Genomic DNA, 23,511 nt, shown 5'->3' with positions numbered 1-23,511 from the left:
GATGTGCAATGAAGCGAATGCATAACAAGGGGTGCTGTGTGCGCGAGTGGCATCAGTGTTACTCGTATTGTCTACGTGACTACACACGAACGCGCACAGCGATAAACCTACGACAATGTCTGCACGCGGTAAAGGAGGAAAAGTGAAGGGAAAGCCAAAATCCCGCTCAGTTCGTGCCGGTCTCCAGTTCCCTGTTGGCCGAATTCACCGTCTGCTGAGGAAGGGAAATTATGCTGAACGTGTCGGTGCCGGAGCACCCGTCTACTTGGCAGCTGTAATGGAATATCTTGCCGCCGAAGTACTGGAGCTGGCAGGAAACGCTGCCCGCGATAACAAAAAGACCAGAATCATCCCCCGTCATCTGCAGCTGGCCATTCGAAATGACGAAGAGCTGAACAAACTGCTCTCCGGTGTGACCATTGCCCAGGGTGGCGTGTTGCCTAACATACAGGCCGTACTGCTGCCGAAGAAGACTGAAAAGAGGGCCTCCGCAGCAACTTAAATCCCGCTTCGCCCGAGCTGAAAAAAAAACGCCCTTTTCAGGGCGACTATTTTCTTCTGATAAAAAGAGTTAATTTGATTTTCACTCCGATAATCATCAACGTACATTTCTGTGAGCATTGCACAAGTTTTTTTTTTGCAATGCTCGTCAGACGCTTAATAATAGTTTCCCTCATATCATGGCATTGACGATTTCACCCAATCTCTCAAAAGTTCACTCATCGATTTGGTGCTAAATCACAAATCGGCCGCGCAAGATTTCCCTCAATGGGTCTTGTTTTTCACACGCTACTACTGTCGATCGGTACGAGGTGGTGCTGCTGGCAAAAAATCCCCCCATCGGCGTGCTTTCTAACAAACACACACAGCCACCCGCCTGAGCATTTTTGGAGGGAAACGGAAAATTTCTGCTAATAATTCTTAGTAAAATATGATTGGTTGTGGTCCTGAAAAGGACCGTTTGTTGCTGTTTCGTTCTGGGGGGTGATGGGCACACACCAAATTTAGGCCCGCTCCCCACGGATCCGGCGAGCCAGTTGGATGTCTTTCGGCATGATGGTCACTCGCTTGGCATGGATAGCGCACAGATTGGTATCCTCGAACAAACCAACCAGGTAAGCCTCGCTGGCTTCTTGAAGGGCCATGACGGCTGAGCTCTGGAAGCGCAGATCGGTTTTGAAGTCCTGCGCGATCTCACGAACCAGACGCTGGAAGGGCAGCTTGCGGATTAGTAGCTCTGTCGACTTCTGATAGCGACGAATTTCTCGCAGCGCGACAGTTCCTGGTCTGTAGCGATGGGGCTTCTTAACGCCACCCGTAGCTGGGGCACTTTTACGGGCAGCCTTCGTTGCCAACTGTTTGCGGGGAGCTTTCCCTCCGGTGGACTTGCGGGCGGTCTGTTTCGTACGGGCCATGGCGCGAAAATGCTGCTCTACTACTGCTACCACTGTGGTGCTGTTCAAACGACGAATGATGACCAAAACAGACCGACCGATTTTTTGTCGTGACTAACGACTTACCTTTCAATATAGGGGCCCCTTTTCAAAATTTCGGAAGAAAAATGATGTAAGATTTTGAACGCTTATATCTTTTGTTGTACTGAATGGATTTAATCAATTTCTTCGGCATTTTGTCGAAAATATTTGTACCAATGTTGTATTAAATTTTGGAATATGTAGGATATTCATTATCAACGGAAAAATAGTGTTTTGAAAAATCTTTCGAAAACGACTCGGAAAAGTGAAAATTTTCAGCCCATCCCGCACAGAGCCGTCAAAATGGTGCAGCGAATGAACAATAAAATAATGAAAAGTTTATATAAAGGTCCACTACATGTTTGTTCCTATGATTATTCGTATTGGGTTGCTTGACGAGAGCAGTTGGTGGGGGAAAGCCGGGATATTAATTTTGGTTAAGCCATTAGAAGTCGGACGGAAAGGAAAGGCTCATGCACGCCACGAGAACGAGCGAGAAAGCGATAGTAGTGCATATTAGCGAAAGCGTTACGTACATTTTGAACCTTATTAACTTTTCTTCTACAAAACGGATTGCCAATCTTGTTTCATAAATCGGAAGGAAAACGTTCAATGCTTGCTACCGATACGTTCTTTGCTATATAAAATTTGGTATAAAATTTGTTTAAATAGTAAAACTACTTTAAATGAAATCAACATTAATGATAAAACCTATAAATAGGGGTGTCGCAGCTTTTCTCAAAGCCAGACGTGTGTAAGACGCAGTGCATAACAGACGTGCGTGGTCGTGAGAAGCTGCATCGGACGACCAATCAAATCAGCTACCATCGGAGAGAAGAAGAAAAACGTTGGTAGAGGTGGTGGCGGTGAGAAGTCCAAAAAGCCAAAGGCTAAGAAACGCAGTCACTGAAAAGGCGGTAGTAACTGCCACTAAAAATGCCACCAAAACATCGAAGGCTGCAAAGCGTACTCATTCGGTGTGAGCTGCGAAAGGGGAAAGATCGTATGGATGTACGCAGTAAAAACAATCGTCGGCAAGGTTTGAATTGTTTTAAAAGATTCCCGTCTTGTATCAACATAGTTATCTACAAACCGTCCTTATTAGGACGAATACAAAATGGAAAAAGAATTCAATTAGAAAGTTTCTTTTATTAACTGGTATTAAATTTGCGCTTGGTAATTCTGTACTTTTACCAGTGAATCATAAGAAAATGTTTTTCTGATTTACAAACCCGAAGGTTTTTGCAAATCCTTCCAAAAAAATCAGTGAATGTGGCAACTCTACCCAGGGTGGCCAAATAGAATTCCTTAATATCGGTAGGGTCACTAAAAGTTTATCGGTAGGCCGGGTTGTTGTCCCAAAAACGTAGTATTGACATAGAATTGTAAAATACTGACAACACAGATCTCAGACCAAATCCAACCCAAAAAATGAATGTTGGATGTGTCCACAATCAATAAAAATCGGTAGTTTTCGGTAGGAATAACAAAATATCGGTAGTTTTACCTTGGTCGTCTGTGAATCGGTAGGGAAGACCAAAATCGGTAGGACTACCGATAAATCGGTAGGTCTGGCCACCCTGACTCTACCACTAAGCGAAAGCTACACCAAAACGAATGATGAAAATATTTTCATTTATCGAACAAAAGGACGTCCTTCCATCTGCATTGTAAAGTCAATAAATAGGAACACCATGATGAAAATCGTGCTCATTCGGTGTGAGCTGCGAAAGGGGAAAGATCGTACGGATGTACGCAGTAAAAACAATCGTCGGCAAGGTTTGAATTGTTTTAAAAGATTCCCGTCTTGAATCAACATAGTTATCCACAAACCGTCCTTATTAGGACAAAGGCAAAATGGAAAAAGAATTTAATTAGAAAGTTTCTTTTATTAACTAGTATTAAGTTTGCGCTTGGTAATTCTGTACTTTTACCAGTGAATCATAAGAAAATGTTTTTCCAATCTACAAACCCGAAGGTTTTTGCAAATCCAAGAAAATCAGTGAATCTGGCAACTCTGCCACTAAGCGAAAGCTACACCAAAACGAATGATGAAAATATTTTCATTTATCGAACAAAAGGACGTCCTTCCATCTGCATTGTAAAGTCAATAAATAGGAACAGCTTGATGAAAAGTGTGCTCATTCGGCGTGAGCTGCAAAAGGGGAAAGATCGTACGGATGTACGCAGTAAAAACAATCGTCTGCAAGGTTTGAATTGTTTTAAAAGATTCCCGTCTTGAATCAACATAGTTATCCACAAACCGTCCTTATTAGGACGAAGGCAAAATGGAAAAAGAATTTAATTAGAAAGTTTCTTTTATTAACTAGTATTAAGTTTGCGCTTGGTAATTCTATACTTTTACCAGTGAATCAGAAAATGTTTTTCTAATCTACAAACCCGAAGGTTTTTGCAAATCCTTCCAAAAAAATCAGTGAATGTGGCAACTCTACCACTAAGCGAAAGCTACACCAAAACGAATGATGAAAATATTTTCATTTATCGAACAAAAGGACGTCCTTCCATCTGCATTGTAAAGTCAATAAATAGGAACAGCTTGATGAAAAGTGTGCTCATTCGGCGTGAGCTGCGAAAGGGGAAAGATCGTACGGATGTACGCAGTAAAAACAATCGTCTGCAAGGTTTGAATTTTTTTAAAAGATTCCCGTCTTGAATCAACATAGTTATCCATAAACCGTCCTTATTAGGACAAAGGCAAAATGGAAAAAGAATTTAATTAGAAAGTTTCTTTTATTAACTAGTATTAAGTTTGCGCTTGGTAATTCTGTACTTTTACCAGTGAATCAGAAAATGTTTTTCTAATCTACAAACCCGAAGGTTTTTGCAAATCCTTCCAAAAAAATCAGTGAATGTGGCAACTCTACCACTAAGCGAAAGCTACACCAAAACGAATGATGAAAATATTTTCATTTATCGAACAAAAGGACGTCCTTCCATCTGCATTGTAAAGTCAATAAATAGGAACAGCTTGATGAAAAGTGTGCTCATTCGGCGTGAGCTGCGAAAGGGGAAAGATCGTACGGATGTACGCAGTAAAAACAATCGTCTGCAAGGTTTGAATTTTTTTAAAAGATTCCCGTCTTGAATCAACATAGTTATCCACAAACCGTCCTTATTAGGACAAAGGCAAAATGGAAAAAGAATTTAATTAGAAAGTTTCTTTTATTAACTAGTATTAAGTTTGCGCTTGGTAATTCTGTACTTTTACCAGTGAATCATAAGAAAATGTTTTTCCAATCTACAAACCCGAAGGTTTTTGCAAATCCTTCCAAGAAAATCAGTGAATCTGGCAACTCTGCCACGAATGATGAAAATATTTTCATTTATCGAACAAAAGGACGTCCTTCCATCTGCATTGTAAAGTCAATAAATAGGAACAGCTTGATGAAAATCGTGCTCATTCGGTGTGAGCTGCGAAAGGGGAAAGATCGTACGGATGTACGCAGTAAAAACAATCGTCGGCAAGGTTTGAATTGTTTTAAAAGATTCCCGTCTTGAATCAACATAGTTATCCACAAACCGTCCTTATTAGGACAAAGGCAAAATGGAAAAAGAATTTAATTAGAAAGTTTCTTTTATTAACTAGTATTAAGTTTGCGCTTGGTAATTCTGTACTTTTACCAGTGAATCATAAGAAAATGTTTTTCCAATCTACAAACCCGAAGGTTTTTGCAAATCCAAGAAAATCAGTGAATCTGGCAACTCTGCCACTAAGCGAAAGCTACACCAAAACGAATGATGAAAATATTTTCATTTATCGAACAAAAGGACGTCCTTCCATCTGCATTGTAAAGTCAATAAATAGGAACAGCTTGATGAAAAGTGTGCTCATTCGGCGTGAGCTGCGAAAGGGGAAAGATCGTACGGATGTACGCAGTAAAAACAATCGTCTGCAAGGTTTGAATTGTTTTAAAAGATTCCCGTCTTGAATCAACATAGTTATCCACAAACCGTCCTTATTAGGACGAAGGCAAAATGGAAAAAGAATTTAATTAGAAAGTTTCTTTTATTAACTAGTATTAAGTTTGCGCTTGGTAATTCTGTACTTTTACCAGTGAATCAGAAAATGTTTTTCTAATCTACAAACCCGAAGGTTTTTGCAAATCCTTCCAAAAAATCAGTGAATGTGGCAACTCTACCACTAAGCGAAAGCTACACCAAAACGAATGATGAAAATATTTTCATTTATCGAACAAAAGGACGTCCTTCCATCTGCATTGTAAAGTCAATAAATAGGAACAGCTTGATGAAAAGTGTGCTCATTCGGCGTGAGCTGCGAAAGGGGAAAGATCGTACGGATGTACGCAGTGAAAACAATCGTCTGCAAGGTTTGAATTGTTTTAAAAGATTCCCGTCTTGTATCAACATAGTTATCTACAAACCGTCCTTATTAGGACGAATACAAAATGGAAAAAGAATTCAATTAGAAAGTTTCTTTTATTAACTGGTATTAAGTTTGCGCTTGGTAATTCTGTACTTTTACCAGTGAATCATAAGAAAATGTTTTTCTAATTTACAAACCCGAAGGTTTTTGCAAATCCTTCCAAAAAAATCAGTGAATGTGGCAACTCTACCACTAAGCGAAAGCTACACCAAAACGAATGATGAAAATATTTTCATTTATCGAACAAAAGGACGTCCTTCCATCTGCATTGTAAAGTCAATAAATAGGAACACCATGATGAAAATCGTGCTCATTCGGCGTGAGCTGCGAAAGGGGAAAGATCGTACGGATGTACGCAGTAAAAACAATCGTCTGCAAGGTTTGAATTGTTTTAAAAGATTCCCGTCTTGAATCAACATAGTTATCCACAAACCGTCCTTATTAGGACAAAGGCAAAATGGAAAAAGAATTTAATTAGAAAGTTTCTTTTAATAACTAGTATTAAGTTTGCGCTTGGTAATTCTGTACTTTTACCAGTGAATCAGAAAATGTTTTTCTAATCTACAAACCCGAAGGTTTTTGCAAATCCTTCCAAAAAAATCAGTGAATGTGGCAACTCTACCACTAAGCGAAAGCTACACCAAAACGAATGATGAAAATATTTTCATTTATCGAACAAAAGGACGTCCTTCCATCTGCATTGTAAAGTCAATAAATAGGAACACCATGATGAAAATCGTGCTCATTCGGTGTGAGCTGCGAAAGGGGAAAGATCGTATGGATGTACGCAGTAAAAACAATCGTCGGCAAGGTTTGAATTGTTTTAAAAGATTCCCGTCTTGTATCAACATAGTTATCTACAAACCGTCCTTATTAGGACGAATACAAAATGGAAAAAGAATTCAATTAGAAAGTTTCTTTTATTAACTGGTATTAAGTTTGCGCTTGGTAATTCTGTACTTTTACCAGTGAATCATAAGAAAATGTTTTTCTAATTTACAAACCCGAAGGTTTTTGCAAATCCTTCCAAAAAAATCAGTGAATGTGGCAACTCTACCACTAAGCGAAAGCTACACCAAAACGAATGATGAAAATATTTTCATTTATCGAACAAAAGGACGTCCTTCCATCTGCATTGTAAAGTCAATAAATAGGAACACCATGATGAAAATCGTGCTCATTCGGTGTGAGCTGCGAAAGGGGAAAGATCGTACGGATGTACGCAGTAAAAACAATCGTCGGCAAGGTTTGAATTGTTTTAAAAGATTCCCGTCTTGAATCAACATAGTTATCCACAAACCGTCCTTATTAGGACAAAGGCAAAATGGAAAAAGAATTTAATTAGAAAGTTTCTTTTATTAACTAGTATTAAGTTTGCGCTTGGTAATTCTGTACTTTTACCAGTGAATCATAAGAAAATGTTTTTCCAATCTACAAACCCGAAGGTTTTTGCAAATCCAAGAAAATCAGTGAATCTGGCAACTCTGCCACTAAGCGAAAGCTACACCAAAACGAATGATGAAAATATTTTCATTTATCGAACAAAAGGACGTCCTTCCATCTGCATTGTAAAGTCAATAAATAGGAACAGCTTGATGAAAAGTGTGCTCATTCGGCGTGAGCTGCGAAAGGGGAAAGATCGTACGGATGTACGCAGTAAAAACAATCGTCTGCAAGGTTTGAATTGTTTTAAAAGATTCCCGTCTTGAATCAACATAGTTATCCACAAACCGTCCTTATTAGGACGAAGGCAAAATGGAAAAAGAATTTAATTAGAAAGTTTCTTTTATTAACTAGTATTAAGTTTGCGCTTGGTAATTCTGTACTTTTACCAGTGAATCATAAGAAAATGTTTTTCCAATTTACAAACCCGAAGGTTTTTGCAAATCCTTCCAAGAAAATCAGTGAATCTGGCAACTCTGCCACGAATGATGAAAATATTTTCATTTATCGAACAAAAGGACGTCCTTCCATCTGCATTGTAAAGTCAATAAATAGGAACAGCTTGATGAAAATCGTGCTCATTCGGTGTGAGCTGCGAAAGGGGAAAGATCGTACGGATGTACGCAGTAAAAACAATCGTCGGCAAGGTTTGAATTGTTTTAAAAGATTCCCGTCTTGAATCAACATAGTTATCCACAAACCGTCCTTATTAGGACAAAGGCAAAATGGAAAAAGAATTTAATTAGAAAGTTTCTTTTATTAACTAGTATTAAGTTTGCGCTTGGTAATTCTGTACTTTTACCAGTGAATCATAAGAAAATGTTTTTCCAATCTACAAACCCGAAGGTTTTTGCAAATCCAAGAAAATCAGTGAATCTGGCAACTCTGCCACTAAGCGAAAGCTACACCAAAACGAATGATGAAAATATTTTCATTTATCGAACAAAAGGACGTCCTTCCATCTGCATTGTAAAGTCAATAAATAGGAACAGCTTGATGAAAAGTGTGCTCATTCGGCGTGAGCTGCGAAAGGGGAAAGATCGTACGGATGTACGCAGTAAAAACAATCGTCTGCAAGGTTTGAATTGTTTTAAAAGATTCCCGTCTTGAATCAACATAGTTATCCACAAACCGTCCTTATTAGGACGAAGGCAAAATGGAAAAAGAATTTAATTAGAAAGTTTCTTTTATTAACTAGTATTAAGTTTGCGCTTGGTAATTCTGTACTTTTACCAGTGAATCAGAAAATGTTTTTCTAATCTACAAACCCGAAGGTTTTTGCAAATCCTTCCAAAAAATCAGTGAATGTGGCAACTCTACCACTAAGCGAAAGCTACACCAAAACGAATGATGAAAATATTTTCATTTATCGAACAAAAGGACGTCCTTCCATCTGCATTGTAAAGTCAATAAATAGGAACAGCTTGATGAAAAGTGTGCTCATTCGGCGTGAGCTGCGAAAGGGGAAAGATCGTACGGATGTACGCAGTGAAAACAATCGTCTGCAAGGTTTGAATTGTTTTAAAAGATTCCCGTCTTGTATCAACATAGTTATCTACAAACCGTCCTTATTAGGACGAATACAAAATGGAAAAAGAATTCAATTAGAAAGTTTCTTTTATTAACTGGTATTAAGTTTGCGCTTGGTAATTCTGTACTTTTACCAGTGAATCATAAGAAAATGTTTTTCTAATTTACAAACCCGAAGGTTTTTGCAAATCCTTCCAAAAAAATCAGTGAATGTGGCAACTCTACCACTAAGCGAAAGCTACACCAAAACGAATGATGAAAATATTTTCATTTATCGAACAAAAGGACGTCCTTCCATCTGCATTGTAAAGTCAATAAATAGGAACACCATGATGAAAATCGTGCTCATTCGGCGTGAGCTGCGAAAGGGGAAAGATCGTACGGATGTACGCAGTAAAAACAATCGTCTGCAAGGTTTGAATTGTTTTAAAAGATTCCCGTCTTGAATCAACATAGTTATCCACAAACCGTCCTTATTAGGACAAAGGCAAAATGGAAAAAGAATTTAATTAGAAAGTTTCTTTTATTAACTAGTATTAAGTTTGCGCTTGGTAATTCTGTACTTTTACCAGTGAATCATAAGAAAATGTTTTTCCAATCTACAAACCCGAAGGTTTTTGCAAATCCAAGAAAATCAGTGAATCTGGCAACTCTGCCACTAAGCGAAAGCTACACCAAAACGAATGATGAAAATATTTTCATTTATCGAACAAAAGGACGTCCTTCCATCTGCATTGTAAAGTCAATAAATAGGAACAGCTTGATGAAAAGTGTGCTCATTCGGCGTGAGCTGCGAAAGGGGAAAGATCGTACGGATGTACGCAGTAAAAACAATCGTCTGCAAGGTTTGAATTGTTTTAAAAGATTCCCGTCTTGAATCAACATAGTTATCCACAAACCGTCCTTATTAGGACGAAGGCAAAATGGAAAAAGAATTTAATTAGAAAGTTTCTTTTATTAACTAGTATTAAGTTTGCGCTTGGTAATTCTGTACTTTTACCAGTGAATCAGAAAATGTTTTTCTAATCTACAAACCCGAAGGTTTTTGCAAATCCTTCCAAAAAATCAGTGAATGTGGCAACTCTACCACTAAGCGAAAGCTACACCAAAACGAATGATGAAAATATTTTCATTTATCGAACAAAAGGACGTCCTTCCATCTGCATTGTAAAGTCAATAAATAGGAACAGCTTGATGAAAAGTGTGCTCATTCGGCGTGAGCTGCGAAAGGGGAAAGATCGTACGGATGTACGCAGTGAAAACAATCGTCTGCAAGGTTTGAATTGTTTTAAAAGATTCCCGTCTTGAATCAACATAGTTATCCACAAACCGTCCTTATTAGGACAAAGGCAAAATGGAAAAAGAATTTAATTAGAAAGTTTCTTTTATTAACTAGTATTAAGTTTGCGCTTGGTAATTCTGTACTTTTACCAGTGAATCAGAAAATGTTTTTCTAATCTACAAACCCGAAGGTTTTTGCAAATCCTTCCAAAAAAATCAGTGAATGTGGCAACTCTACCACTAAGCGAAAGCTACATCAAAACAAATGATGAAAATATTTTCATTTATCGAACAAAAGGACGTCCTTCCATCTGCATTGTAAAGTCAATAAATAGGAACACCATGATGAAAATCGTGCTCATTCGGTGTGAGCTGCGAAAGGGGAAAGATCGTACGGATGTACGCAGTAAAAACAATCGTCGGCAAGGTTTGATTTGTTTTAAAAGATTCCCGTCTTGAATCAACATAGTTATCCACAAACCGTCCTTATTAGGACAAAGGCAAAATGGAAAAAGATGGGTTGGTAATGTATATGACATAACAGGGGTGTCGTGACCACACTTCGAAGCTATTTCAAATCTTGCAAAGCATAAATTGACATAATTTCAATGCTTGTTCCTTTATGAATGAAATGACAAATTTTCAGGTCAACGCGGCAATAACTTTGCAATTTATAGAACAATTTTATATTTTTAGTTATCATATATTAACTGTCATCTCTTCCAAACCACTTAACCCTCTGCTGCCAACCACGTGGTTGTGCAGGGTTAAGGAGAATCATTGTAAAATGTCCAATACATAATTTTATGTTGTTACCTCCACTAAAACCACTTCAGAACGCTCCCACCTGTCATACATGTACATTGTCTGCATGTTGAAATCATTATATGAAATTATTGACCTGTATTCAACGCGGAGAACTCGGTAATAAAATTGTTTTGCTGAATATACTAACGAACGGGATCCCCAGGAAAATTTCGCTGAGCCCGGTGAATCGAACTTAATGCGCAAAATTTAGCCATTTGAAGGAGATACAAGCAGAATTTTAAGAATATGAGCATCACGGTTATGTCCCGGACATTACCCGCCCCTAGTTTTTCGCTAAGCGTGTTCATTTCTGTACGGAAAAGATTCCGATGGCTGTTTCGAGAGATTTTAACATTGATATTTCAAAGCAAGAAAATTGTTCATTTCATGAATGAATGTCTCAACGAGCTTAGAATCCAGCGCATCCCCTATCAACGCAGACGCCAACAACAAAGGTTCTTTTCAGAACCACCATAATTATTATAAAGAATAACTTGAAACATTCCCACATATTTCATTGAGTATCATTCGATTTGAATTACAAGTCAAACGAGTAGTCACGACACTCCGGTTATGTCCTAGACATTACCCACCCATCTTTTTTTATAGTCGCGAATAAACACTACTATATCGCCTGTCTCGCTCGTGTACGTGCCATGTGCCTTTTCGTTCTGTATACGGTTCGATTCGGCTACTATACTTCCCCCACCATTTCCATTCCGGAGCCAGTGTTGCCAGACTTGATTTTTTCAGCTTTTCATTAGATTTGCAAAAAAATATTCCTAAAAAGAAAAACTATGTATGAGCAAAAAAAATCGCCTAGAAATCAATAAAATTCCAACAGTAGAAGAATATCAAACAGAAATAGTTTGTTCATCAGTAACAATTTGTTCCATCATAGATCAGTATCAGATATCGATATTTAAGTACCATAGAAGCCAATATAACGTACCATGTAGACGGATGTATAGAAAATCTTTATAAGTTAAAAAAAAAAAACCCGTTTGTTTTTCGATTTACTTTTTCTTTCTTTCTTTTTCAGGAGAATCAATTTCCGGGCAATCGTTTTCCAGGGAAAATGCTACCATGTCAGCATTAGTCCGGATAAAGCAGATTTCGGCAATCCCAAGCTACTAAAACAGTGGCAACAGTGAACTTCGTGTTCGCGCTATTTCCCCTTCAAACCAACACATCACGAGTAAGCATATAGATAGCAAAATGGTAATCTACCTAGGCGGCGGCGACTGAGAATGTGTGTGCATCAGTATAAAAGCGCTACTCAATGGGCCGAATTGCAACATTCGGTATTGGAATCTCGCTGCTGCAGGTGTGCTGCGCTAGCCTACTAAGCTATTACCTACAACAACCAAGAAGATGACTGGCCGTGGCAAAGGGCTCGGCAAGGGAGGCGCTAAGCGGCACCGCAAGGTGCTTCGTGACAATATCCAGGGCATCACCAAACCCGCCATTCGTCGTCTGGCTCGACGTGGAGGAGTGAAGCGAATCTCCGGTTTGATATACGAGGAAACCCGTGGTGTGCTGAAGATTTTTCTGGAAAACGTTATCCGGGACGCTGTGACGTACACTGAACATGCCAAACGGAAGACCGTCACTGCGATGGATGTCGTCTATGCGCTTAAACGCCAGGGACGCACATTGTACGGTTTTGGTGGTTAAGCCCTACCACGACGTTCACGACAACACAAAAGGCCCTTTTCAGGGCCACCAAATGTTTAGAAAAAAGAATTAGTTTGAAATGTATCCTTCATATTTTCATTCATGTTGCAGGGGCGTACTGTTTAGTGTGCGATTTTGATTGATATGCGAGAGACCAGTGTTACGACAACGCGCTCAGTCGCTGGGTTTCCCTTTTTTGTCGTGACTAACGACTTACCTTTCAATATAGGGGCCCCTTTTCAAAATTTCGGAAGAAAAATGATGTAAGATTTTGAACGCTTATATCTTTTGTTGTACTGAATGGATTTAATCAATTTCTTCGGCATTTTGTCGAAAATATTTGTACCAATGTTGTATTAAATTTTGGAATATGTAGGATATTCATTATCAACGGAAAAATAGTGTTTTGAAAAATCTTTCGAAAACGACTCGGAAAAGTGAAAATTTTCAGCCCATCCCGCACAGAGCCGTCAAAATGGTGCAGCGAATGAACAATAAAATAATGAAAAGTTTATATAAAGGTCCACTACATGTTTGTTCCTATGATTATTCGTATTGGGTTGCTTGACGAGAGCAGTTGGTGGGGGAAAGCCGGGATATTAATTTTGGTTAAGCCATTAGAAGTCGGACGGAAAGGAAAGGCTCATGCACGCCACGAGAACGAGCGAGAAAGCGATAGTAGTGCATATTAGCGAAAGCGTTACGTACATTTTGAACCTTATTAACTTTTCTTCTACAAAACGGATTGCCAATCTTGTTTCATAAATCGGAAGGAAAACGTTCAATGCTTGCTACCGATACGTTCTTTGCTATATAAAATTTGGTATAAAATTTGTTTAAATAGTAAAACTACTTTAAATGAAATCAACATTAATGATAAAACCTATAAATAGGGGTGTCGCAGCTTTTCTCAAAGCCAGACGTGTGTAAGACGCAGTGCATAACAGACGTGCGTAGTCGTGAGAAGCTGCATCGGACGACCAATCAAATCAGCTACCATCGGAGAGAAGAAGAAAAACGTTGGTAGAGGTGGTGGCGGTGAGAAGTCCAAAAAGCCAAAGGCTAAGAAACGCAGTCACTGAAAAGGCGGTAGTAACTGCCACTAAAAATGCCACCAAAACATCGAAGGCTGCAAAGCGTACTCATTCGGTGTGAGCTGCGAAAGGGGAAAGATCGTATGGATGTACGCAGTAAAAACAATCGTCGGCAAGGTTTGAATTGTTTTAAAAGATTCCCGTCTTGTATCAACATAGTTATCTACAAACCGTCCTTATTAGGACGAATACAAAATGGAAAAAGAATTCAATTAGAAAGTTTCTTTTATTAACTGGTATTAAATTTGCGCTTGGTAATTCTGTACTTTTACCAGTGAATCATAAGAAAATGTTTTTCTAATTTACAAACCCGAAGGTTTTTGCAAATCCTTCCAAAAAAATCAGTGAATGTGGCAACTCTACCCAGGGTGGCCAAATAGAATTCCTTAATATCGGTAGGGTCACTAAAAGTTTATCGGTAGTTATCGGTAGGCCGGGTTGTTGTCCCAAAAACGTAGTATTGACATAGAATTGTAAAATACTGACAACACAGATCTCAGACCAAATCCAACCCAAAAAATGAATGTTGGATGTGTCCACAATCAATAAAAATCGGTAGTTTTCGGTAGGAATAACAAAATATCGGTAGTTTTACCTTGGTCGTCTGTGAATCGGTAGGGAAGACCAAAATCGGTAGGACTACCGATAAATCGGTAGGTCTGGCCACCCTGACTCTACCACTAAGCGAAAGCTACACCAAAACGAATGATGAAAATATTTTCATTTATCGAACAAAAGGACGTCCTTCCATCTGCATTGTAAAGTCAATAAATAGGAACACCATGATGAAAATCGTGCTCATTCGGTGTGAGCTGCGAAAGGGGAAAGATCGTACGGATGTACGCAGTAAAAACAATCGTCGGCAAGGTTTGAATTGTTTTAAAAGATTCCCGTCTTGAATCAACATAGTTATCCACAAACCGTCCTTATTAGGACAAAGGCAAAATGGAAAAAGAATTTAATTAGAAAGTTTCTTTTATTAACTAGTATTAAGTTTGCGCTTGGTAATTCTGTACTTTTACCAGTGAATCATAAGAAAATGTTTTTCCAATCTACAAACCCGAAGGTTTTTGCAAATCCAAGAAAATCAGTGAATCTGGCAACTCTGCCACTAAGCGAAAGCTACACCAAAACGAATGATGAAAATATTTTCATTTATCGAACAAAAGGACGTCCTTCCATCTGCATTGTAAAGTCAATAAATAGGAACAGCTTGATGAAAAGTGTGCTCATTCGGCGTGAGCTGCAAAAGGGGAAAGATCGTACGGATGTACGCAGTAAAAACAATCGTCTGCAAGGTTTGAATTGTTTTAAAAGATTCCCGTCTTGAATCAACATAGTTATCCACAAACCGTCCTTATTAGGACGAAGGCAAAATGGAAAAAGAATTTAATTAGAAAGTTTCTTTTATTAACTAGTATTAAGTTTGCGCTTGGTAATTCTATACTTTTACCAGTGAATCAGAAAATGTTTTTCTAATCTACAAACCCGAAGGTTTTTGCAAATCCTTCCAAAAAAATCAGTGAATGTGGCAACTCTACCACTAAGCGAAAGCTACACCAAAACGAATGATGAAAATATTTTCATTTATCGAACAAAAGGACGTCCTTCCATCTGCATTGTAAAGTCAATAAATAGGAACAGCTTGATGAAAAGTGTGCTCATTCGGCGTGAGCTGCGAAAGGGGAAAGATCGTACGGATGTACGCAGTAAAAACAATCGTCTGCAAGGTTTGAATTTTTTTAAAAGATTCCCGTCTTGAATCAACATAGTTATCCACAAACCGTCCTTATTAGGACAAAGGCAAAATGGAAAAAGAATTTAATTAGAAAGTTTCTTTTATTAACTAGTATTAAGTTTGCGCTTGGTAATTCTGTACTTTTACCAGTGAATCATAAGAAAATGTTTTTCCAATCTACAAACCCGAAGGTTTTTGCAAATCCTTCCAAGAAAATCAGTGAATCTGGCAACTCTGCCACGAATGATGAAAATATTTTCATTTATCGAACAAAAGGACGTCCTTCCATCTGCATTGTAAAGTCAATAAATAGGAACAGCTTGATGAAAATCGTGCTCATTCGGTGTGAGCTGCGAAAGGGGAAAGATCGTACGGATGTACGCAGTAAAAACAATCGTCGGCAAGGTTTGAATTGTTTTAAAAGATTCCCGTCTTGAATCAACATAGTTATCCACAAACCGTCCTTATTAGGACAAAGGCAAAATGGAAAAAGAATTTAATTAGAAAGTTTCTTTTATTAACTAGTATTAAGTTTGCGCTTGGTAATTCTGTACTTTTACCAGTGAATCATAAGAAAATGTTTTTCCAATCTACAAACCCGAAGGTTTTTGCAAATCCAAGAAAATCAGTGAATCTGGCAACTCTGCCACTAAGCGAAAGCTACACCAAAACGAATGATGAAAATATTTTCATTTATCGAACAAAAGGACGTCCTTCCATCTGCATTGTAAAGTCAATAAATAGGAACAGCTTGATGAAAAGTGTGCTCATTCGGCGTGAGCTGCGAAAGGGGAAAGATCGTACGGATGTACGCAGTAAAAACAATCGTCTGCAAGGTTTGAATTGTTTTAAAAGATTCCCGTCTTGAATCAACATAGTTATCCACAAACCGTCCTTATTAGGACGAAGGCAAAATGGAAAAAGAATTTAATTAGAAAGTTTCTTTTATTAACTAGTATTAAGTTTGCGCTTGGTAATTCTGTACTTTTACCAGTGAATCAGAAAATGTTTTTCTAATCTACAAACCCGAAGGTTTTTGCAAATCCTTCCAAAAAATCAGTGAATGTGGCAACTCTACCACTAAGCGAAAGCTACACCAAAACGAATGATGAAAATATTTTCATTTATCGAACAAAAGGACGTCCTTCCATCTGCATTGTAAAGTCAATAAATAGGAACAGCTTGATGAAAAGTGTGCTCATTCGGCGTGAGCTGCGAAAGGGGAAAGATCGTACGGATGTACGCAGTGAAAACAATCGTCTGCAAGGTTTGAATTGTTTTAAAAGATTCCCGTCTTGTATCAACATAGTTATCTACAAACCGTCCTTATTAGGACGAATACAAAATGGAAAAAGAATTCAATTAGAAAGTTTCTTTTATTAACTGGTATTAAGTTTGCGCTTGGTAATTCTGTACTTTTACCAGTGAATCATAAGAAAATGTTTTTCTAATTTACAAACCCGAAGGTTTTTGCAAATCCTTCCAAAAAAATCAGTGAATGTGGCAACTCTACCACTAAGCGAAAGCTACACCAAAACGAATGATGAAAATATTTTCATTTATCGAACAAAAGGACGTCCTTCCATCTGCATTGTAAAGTCAATAAATAGGAACACCATGATGAAAATCGTGCTCATTCGGCGTGAGCTGCGAAAGGGGAAAGATCGTACGGATGTACGCAGTAAAAACAATCGTCTGCAAGGTTTGAATTGTTTTAAAAGATTCCCGTCTTGAATCAACATAGTTATCCACAAACCGTCCTTATTAGGACAAAGGCAAAATGGAAAAAGAATTTAATTAGAAAGTTTCTTTTAATAACTAGTATTAAGTTTGCGCTTGGTAATTCTGTACTTTTACCAGTGAATCAGAAAATGTTTTTCTAATCTACAAACCCGAAGGTTTTTGCAAATCCTTCCAAAAAAATCAGTGAATGTGGCAACTCTACCACTAAGCGAAAGCTACACCAAAACGAATGATGAAAATATTTTCATTTATCGAACAAAAGGACGTCCTTCCATCTGCATTGTAAAGTCAATAAATAGGAACACCATGATGAAAATCGTGCTCATTCGGTGTGAGCTGCGAAAGGGGAAAGATCGTATGGATGTACGCAGTAAAAACAATCGTCGGCAAGGTTTGAATTGTTTTAAAAGATTCCCGTCTTGTATCAACATAGTTATCTACAAACCGTCCTTATTAGGACGAATACAAAATGGAAAAAGAATTCAATTAGAAAGTTTCTTTTATTAACTGGTATTAAGTTTGCGCTTGGTAATTCTGTACTTTTACCAGTGAATCATAAGAAAATGTTTTTCTAATTTACAAACCCGAAGGTTTTTGCAAATCCTTCCAAAAAAATCAGTGAATGTGGCAACTCTACCACTAAGCGAAAGCTACACCAAAACGAATGATGAAAATATTTTCATTTATCGAACAAAAGGACGTCCTTCCATCTGCATTGTAAAGTCAATAAATAGGAACACCATGATGAAAATCGTGCTCATTCGGTGTGAGCTGCGAAAGGGGAAAGATCGTACGGATGTACGCAGTAAAAACAATCGTCGGCAAGGTTTGAATTGTTTTAAAAGATTCCCGTCTTGAATCAACATAGTTATCCACAAACCGTCCTTATTAGGACAAAGGCAAAATGGAAAAAGAATTTAATTAGAAAGTTTCTTTTATTAACTAGTATTAAGTTTGCGCTTGGTAATTCTGTACTTTTACCAGTGAATCATAAGAAAATGTTTTTCCAATCTACAAACCCGAAGGTTTTTGCAAATCCAAGAAAATCAGTGAATCTGGCAACTCTGCCACTAAGCGAAAGCTACACCAAAACGAATGATGAAAATATTTTCATTTATCGAACAAAAGGACGTCCTTCCATCTGCATTGTAAAGTCAATAAATAGGAACAGCTTGATGAAAAGTGTGCTCATTCGGCGTGAGCTGCGAAAGGGGAAAGATCGTACGGATGTACGCAGTAAAAACAATCGTCTGCAAGGTTTGAATTGTTTTAAAAGATTCCCGTCTTGAATCAACATAGTTATCCACAAACCGTCCTTATTAGGACGAAGGCAAAATGGAAAAAGAATTTAATTAGAAAGTTTCTTTTATTAACTAGTATTAAGTTTGCGCTTGGTAATTCTGTACTTTTACCAGTGAATCATAAGAAAATGTTTTTCCAATTTACAAACCCGAAGGTTTTTGCAAATCCTTCCAAGAAAATCAGTGAATCTGGCAACTCTGCCACGAATGATGAAAATATTTTCATTTATCGAACAAAAGGACGTCCTTCCATCTGCATTGTAAAGTCAATAAATAGGAACAGCTTGATGAAAATCGTGCTCATTCGGTGTGAGCTGCGAAAGGGGAAAGATCGTACGGATGTACGCAGTAAAAACAATCGTCGGCAAGGTTTGAATTGTTTTAAAAGATTCCCGTCTTGAATCAACATAGTTATCCACAAACCGTCCTTATTAGGACAAAGGCAAAATGGAAAAAGAATTTAATTAGAAAGTTTCTTTTATTAACTAGTATTAAGTTTGCGCTTGGTAATTCTGTACTTTTACCAGTGAATCATAAGAAAATGTTTTTCCAATCTACAAACCCGAAGGTTTTTGCAAATCCAAGAAAATCAGTGAATCTGGCAACTCTGCCACTAAGCGAAAGCTACACCAAAACGAATGATGAAAATATTTTCATTTATCGAACAAAAGGACGTCCTTCCATCTGCATTGTAAAGTCAATAAATAGGAACAGCTTGATGAAAAGTGTGCTCATTCGGCGTGAGCTGCGAAAGGGGAAAGATCGTACGGATGTACGCAGTAAAAACAATCGTCTGCAAGGTTTGAATTGTTTTAAAAGATTCCCGTCTTGAATCAACATAGTTATCCACAAACCGTCCTTATTAGGACGAAGGCAAAATGGAAAAAGAATTTAATTAGAAAGTTTCTTTTATTAACTAGTATTAAGTTTGCGCTTGGTAATTCTGTACTTTTACCAGTGAATCAGAAAATGTTTTTCTAATCTACAAACCCGAAGGTTTTTGCAAATCCTTCCAAAAAATCAGTGAATGTGGCAACTCTACCACTAAGCGAAAGCTACACCAAAACGAATGATGAAAATATTTTCATTTATCGAACAAAAGGACGTCCTTCCATCTGCATTGTAAAGTCAATAAATAGGAACAGCTTGATGAAAAGTGTGCTCATTCGGCGTGAGCTGCGAAAGGGGAAAGATCGTACGGATGTACGCAGTGAAAACAATCGTCTGCAAGGTTTGAATTGTTTTAAAAGATTCCCGTCTTGTATCAACATAGTTATCTACAAACCGTCCTTATTAGGACGAATACAAAATGGAAAAAGAATTCAATTAGAAAGTTTCTTTTATTAACTGGTATTAAGTTTGCGCTTGGTAATTCTGTACTTTTACCAGTGAATCATAAGAAAATGTTTTTCTAATTTACAAACCCGAAGGTTTTTGCAAATCCTTCCAAAAAAATCAGTGAATGTGGCAACTCTACCACTAAGCGAAAGCTACACCAAAACGAATGATGAAAATATTTTCATTTATCGAACAAAAGGACGTCCTTCCATCTGCATTGTAAAGTCAATAAATAGGAACACCATGATGAAAATCGTGCTCATTCGGCGTGAGCTGCGAAAGGGGAAAGATCGTACGGATGTACGCAGTAAAAACAATCGTCTGCAAGGTTTGCATTGTTTTAAAAGATTCCCGTCTTGAATCAACATAGTTATCCACAAACCGTCCTTATTAGGACAAAGGCAAAATGGAAAAAGAATTTAATTAGAAAGTTTCTTTTATTAACTAGTATTAAGTTTGCGCTTGGTAATTCTGTACTTTTACCAGTGAATCATAAGAAAATGTTTTTCCAATCTACAAACCCGAAGGTTTTTGCAAATCCAAGAAAATCAGTGAATCTGGCAACTCTGCCACTAAGCGAAAGCTACACCAAAACGAATGATGAAAATATTTTCATTTATCGAACAAAAGGACGTCCTTCCATCTGCATTGTAAAGTCAATAAATAGGAACAGCTTGATGAAAAGTGTGCTCATTCGGCGTGAGCTGCGAAAGGGGAAAGATCGTACGGATGTACGCAGTAAAAACAATCGTCTGCAAGGTTTGAATTGTTTTAAAAGATTCCCGTCTTGAATCAACATAGTTATCCACAAACCGTCCTTATTAGGACGAAGGCAAAATGGAAAAAGAATTTAATTAGAAAGTTTCTTTTATTAACTAGTATTAAGTTTGCGCTTGGTAATTCTGTACTTTTACCAGTGAATCAGAAAATGTTTTTCTAATCTACAAACCCGAAGGTTTTTGCAAATCCTTCCAAAAAATCAGTGAATGTGGCAACTCTACCACTAAGCGAAAGCTACACCAAAACGAATGATGAAAATATTTTCATTTATCGAACAAAAGGACGTCCTTCCATCTGCATTGTAAAGTCAATAAATAGGAACAGCTTGATGAAAAGTGTGCTCATTCGGCGTGAGCTGCGAAAGGGGAAAGATCGTACGGATGTACGCAGTGAAAACAATCGTCTGCAAGGTTTGAATTGTTTTAAAAGATTCCCGTCTTGAATCAACATAGTTATCCACAAACCGTCCTTATTAGGACAAAGGCAAAATGGAAAAAGAATTTAATTAGAAAGTTTCTTTTATTAACTAGTATTAAGTTTGCGCTTGGTAATTCTGTACTTTTACCAGTGAATCAGAAAATGTTTTTCTAATCTACAAACCCGAAGGTTTTTGCAAATCCTTCCAAAAAAATCAGTGAATGTGGCAACTCTACCACTAAGCGAAAGCTACATCAAAACAAATGATGAAAATATTTTCATTTATCGAACAAAAGGACGTCCTTCCATCTGCATTGTAAAGTCAATAAATAGGAACACCATGATGAAAATCGTGCTCATTCGGTGTGAGCTGCGAAAGGGGAAAGATCGTACGGATGTACGCAGTAAAAACAATCGTCGGCAAGGTTTGATTTGTTTTAAAAGATTCCCGTCTTGAATCAACATAGTTATCCACAAACCGTCCTTATTAGGACAAAGGCAAAATGGAAAAAGATGGGTTGGTAATGTATATGACATAACAGGGGTGTCGTGACCACACTTCGAAGCTATTTCAAATCTTGCAAAGCATAAATTGACATAATTTCAATGCTTGTTCCTTTATGAATGAAATGACAAATTTTCAGGTCAACGCGGCAATAACTTTGCAATTTATAGAACAATTTTATATTTTTAGTTATCATATATTAACTGTCATCTCTTCCAAACCACTTAACCCTCTGCTGCCAACCACGTGGTTGTGCAGGGTTAAGGAGAATCATTGTAAAATGTCCAATACATAATTTTATGTTGTTACCTCCACTAAAACCACTTCAGAACGCTCCCACCTGTCATACATGTACATTGTCTGCATGTTGAAATCATTATATGAAATTATTGACCTGTATTCAACGCGGAGAACTCGGTAATAAAATTGTTTTGCTGAATATACTAACGAACGGGATCCCCAGGAAAATTTCGCTGAGCCCGGTGAATCGAACTTAATGCGCAAAATTTAGCCATTTGAAGGAGATACAAGCAGAATTTTAAGAATATGAGCATCACGGTTATGTCCCGGACATTACCCGCCCCTAGTTTTTCGCTAAGCGTGTTCATTTCTGTACGGAAAAGATTCCGATGGCTGTTTCGAGAGATTTTAACATTGATATTTCAAAGCAAGAAAATTGTTCATTTCATGAATGAATGTCTCAACGAGCTTAGAATCCAGCGCATCCCCTATCAACGCAGACGCCAACAACAAAGGTTCTTTTCAGAACCACCATAATTATTATAAAGAATAACTTGAAACATTCCCACATATTTCATTGAGTATCATTCGATTTGAATTACAAGTCAAACGAGTAGTCACGACACTCCGGTTATGTCCTAGACATTACCCACCCATCTTTTTTTATAGTCGCGAATAAACACTACTATATCGCCTGTCTCGCTCGTGTACGTGCCATGTGCCTTTTCGTTCTGTATACGGTTCGATTCGGCTACTATACTTCCCCCACCATTTCCATTCCGGAGCCAGTGTTGCCAGACTTGATTTTTTCAGCTTTTCATTAGATTTGCAAAAAAATATTCCTAAAAAGAAAAACTATGTATGAGCAAAAAAAATCGCCTAGAAATCAATAAAATTCCAACAGTAGAAGAATATCAAACAGAAATAGTTTGTTCATCAGTAACAATTTGTTCCATCATAGATCAGTATCAGATATCGATATTTAAGTACCATAGAAGCCAATATAACGTACCATGTAGACGGATGTATAGAAAATCTTTATAAGTTAAAAAAAAAAAACCCGTTTGTTTTTCGATTTACTTTTTCTTTCTTTCTTTTTCAGGAGAATCAATTTCCGGGCAATCGTTTTCCAGGGAAAATGCTACCATGTCAGCATTAGTCCGGATAAAGCAGATTTCGGCAATCCCAAGCTACTAAAACAGTGGCAACAGTGAACTTCGTGTTCGCGCTATTTCCCCTTCAAACCAACACATCACGAGTAAGCATATAGATAGCAAAATGGTAATCTACCTAGGCGGCGGCGACTGAGAATGTGTGTGCATCAGTATAAAAGCGCTACTCAATGGGCCGAATTGCAACATTCGGTATTGGAATCTCGCTGCTGCAGGTGTGCTGCGCTAGCCTACTAAGCTATTACCTACAACAACCAAGAAGATGACTGGCCGTGGCAAAGGGCTCGGCAAGGGAGGCGCTAAGCGGCACCGCAAGGTGCTTCGTGACAATATCCAGGGCATCACCAAACCCGCCATTCGTCGTCTGGCTCGACGTGGAGGAGTGAAGCGAATCTCCGGTTTGATATACGAGGAAACCCGTGGTGTGCTGAAGATTTTTCTGGAAAACGTTATCCGGGACGCTGTGACGTACACTGAACATGCCAAACGGAAGACCGTCACTGCGATGGATGTCGTCTATGCGCTTAAACGCCAGGGACGCACATTGTACGGTTTTGGTGGTTAA

The 23,511-nt window shown here is 38.0% G+C and overlaps 3 protein-coding genes across 3 annotated transcripts; all 3 read left to right on the top strand.

Moving 5' to 3' along the window:
• Nucleotides 1-115: 115 nt before the first annotated feature.
• Nucleotides 116-12,095, top strand: LOC131694694 (histone H2A-beta, sperm-like). The gene is made up of 2 exons (XM_058983173.1): nt 116-366; nt 11,984-12,095. Exons 1-2 carry the CDS (start codon nt 116-118, stop codon nt 12,093-12,095), a joined length of 363 nt encoding a protein of 120 aa, XP_058839156.1.
• Nucleotides 12,096-12,315: 220 nt separating this feature from the next.
• Nucleotides 12,316-12,618, top strand: LOC131694664 (histone H4-like). Its single transcript, XM_058983143.1, has one exon. The coding sequence runs from the start codon at nt 12,316-12,318 to the stop codon at nt 12,616-12,618; it is 303 nt and encodes a 100-aa protein (XP_058839126.1).
• Nucleotides 12,619-23,208: 10,590 nt separating this feature from the next.
• Nucleotides 23,209-23,511, top strand: LOC131694665 (histone H4-like). Its single transcript, XM_058983144.1, has one exon. It carries the CDS (start codon nt 23,209-23,211, stop codon nt 23,509-23,511), a length of 303 nt encoding a protein of 100 aa, XP_058839127.1.

This window comes from Topomyia yanbarensis, unplaced genomic scaffold (assembly GCF_030247195.1).
Source record: "Topomyia yanbarensis strain Yona2022 unplaced genomic scaffold, ASM3024719v1 HiC_scaffold_12, whole genome shotgun sequence".
Taxonomy (NCBI): domain Eukaryota; kingdom Metazoa; phylum Arthropoda; class Insecta; order Diptera; family Culicidae; genus Topomyia; species Topomyia yanbarensis.
This window is presented reverse-complemented; position numbering and strand designations above follow the sequence as displayed.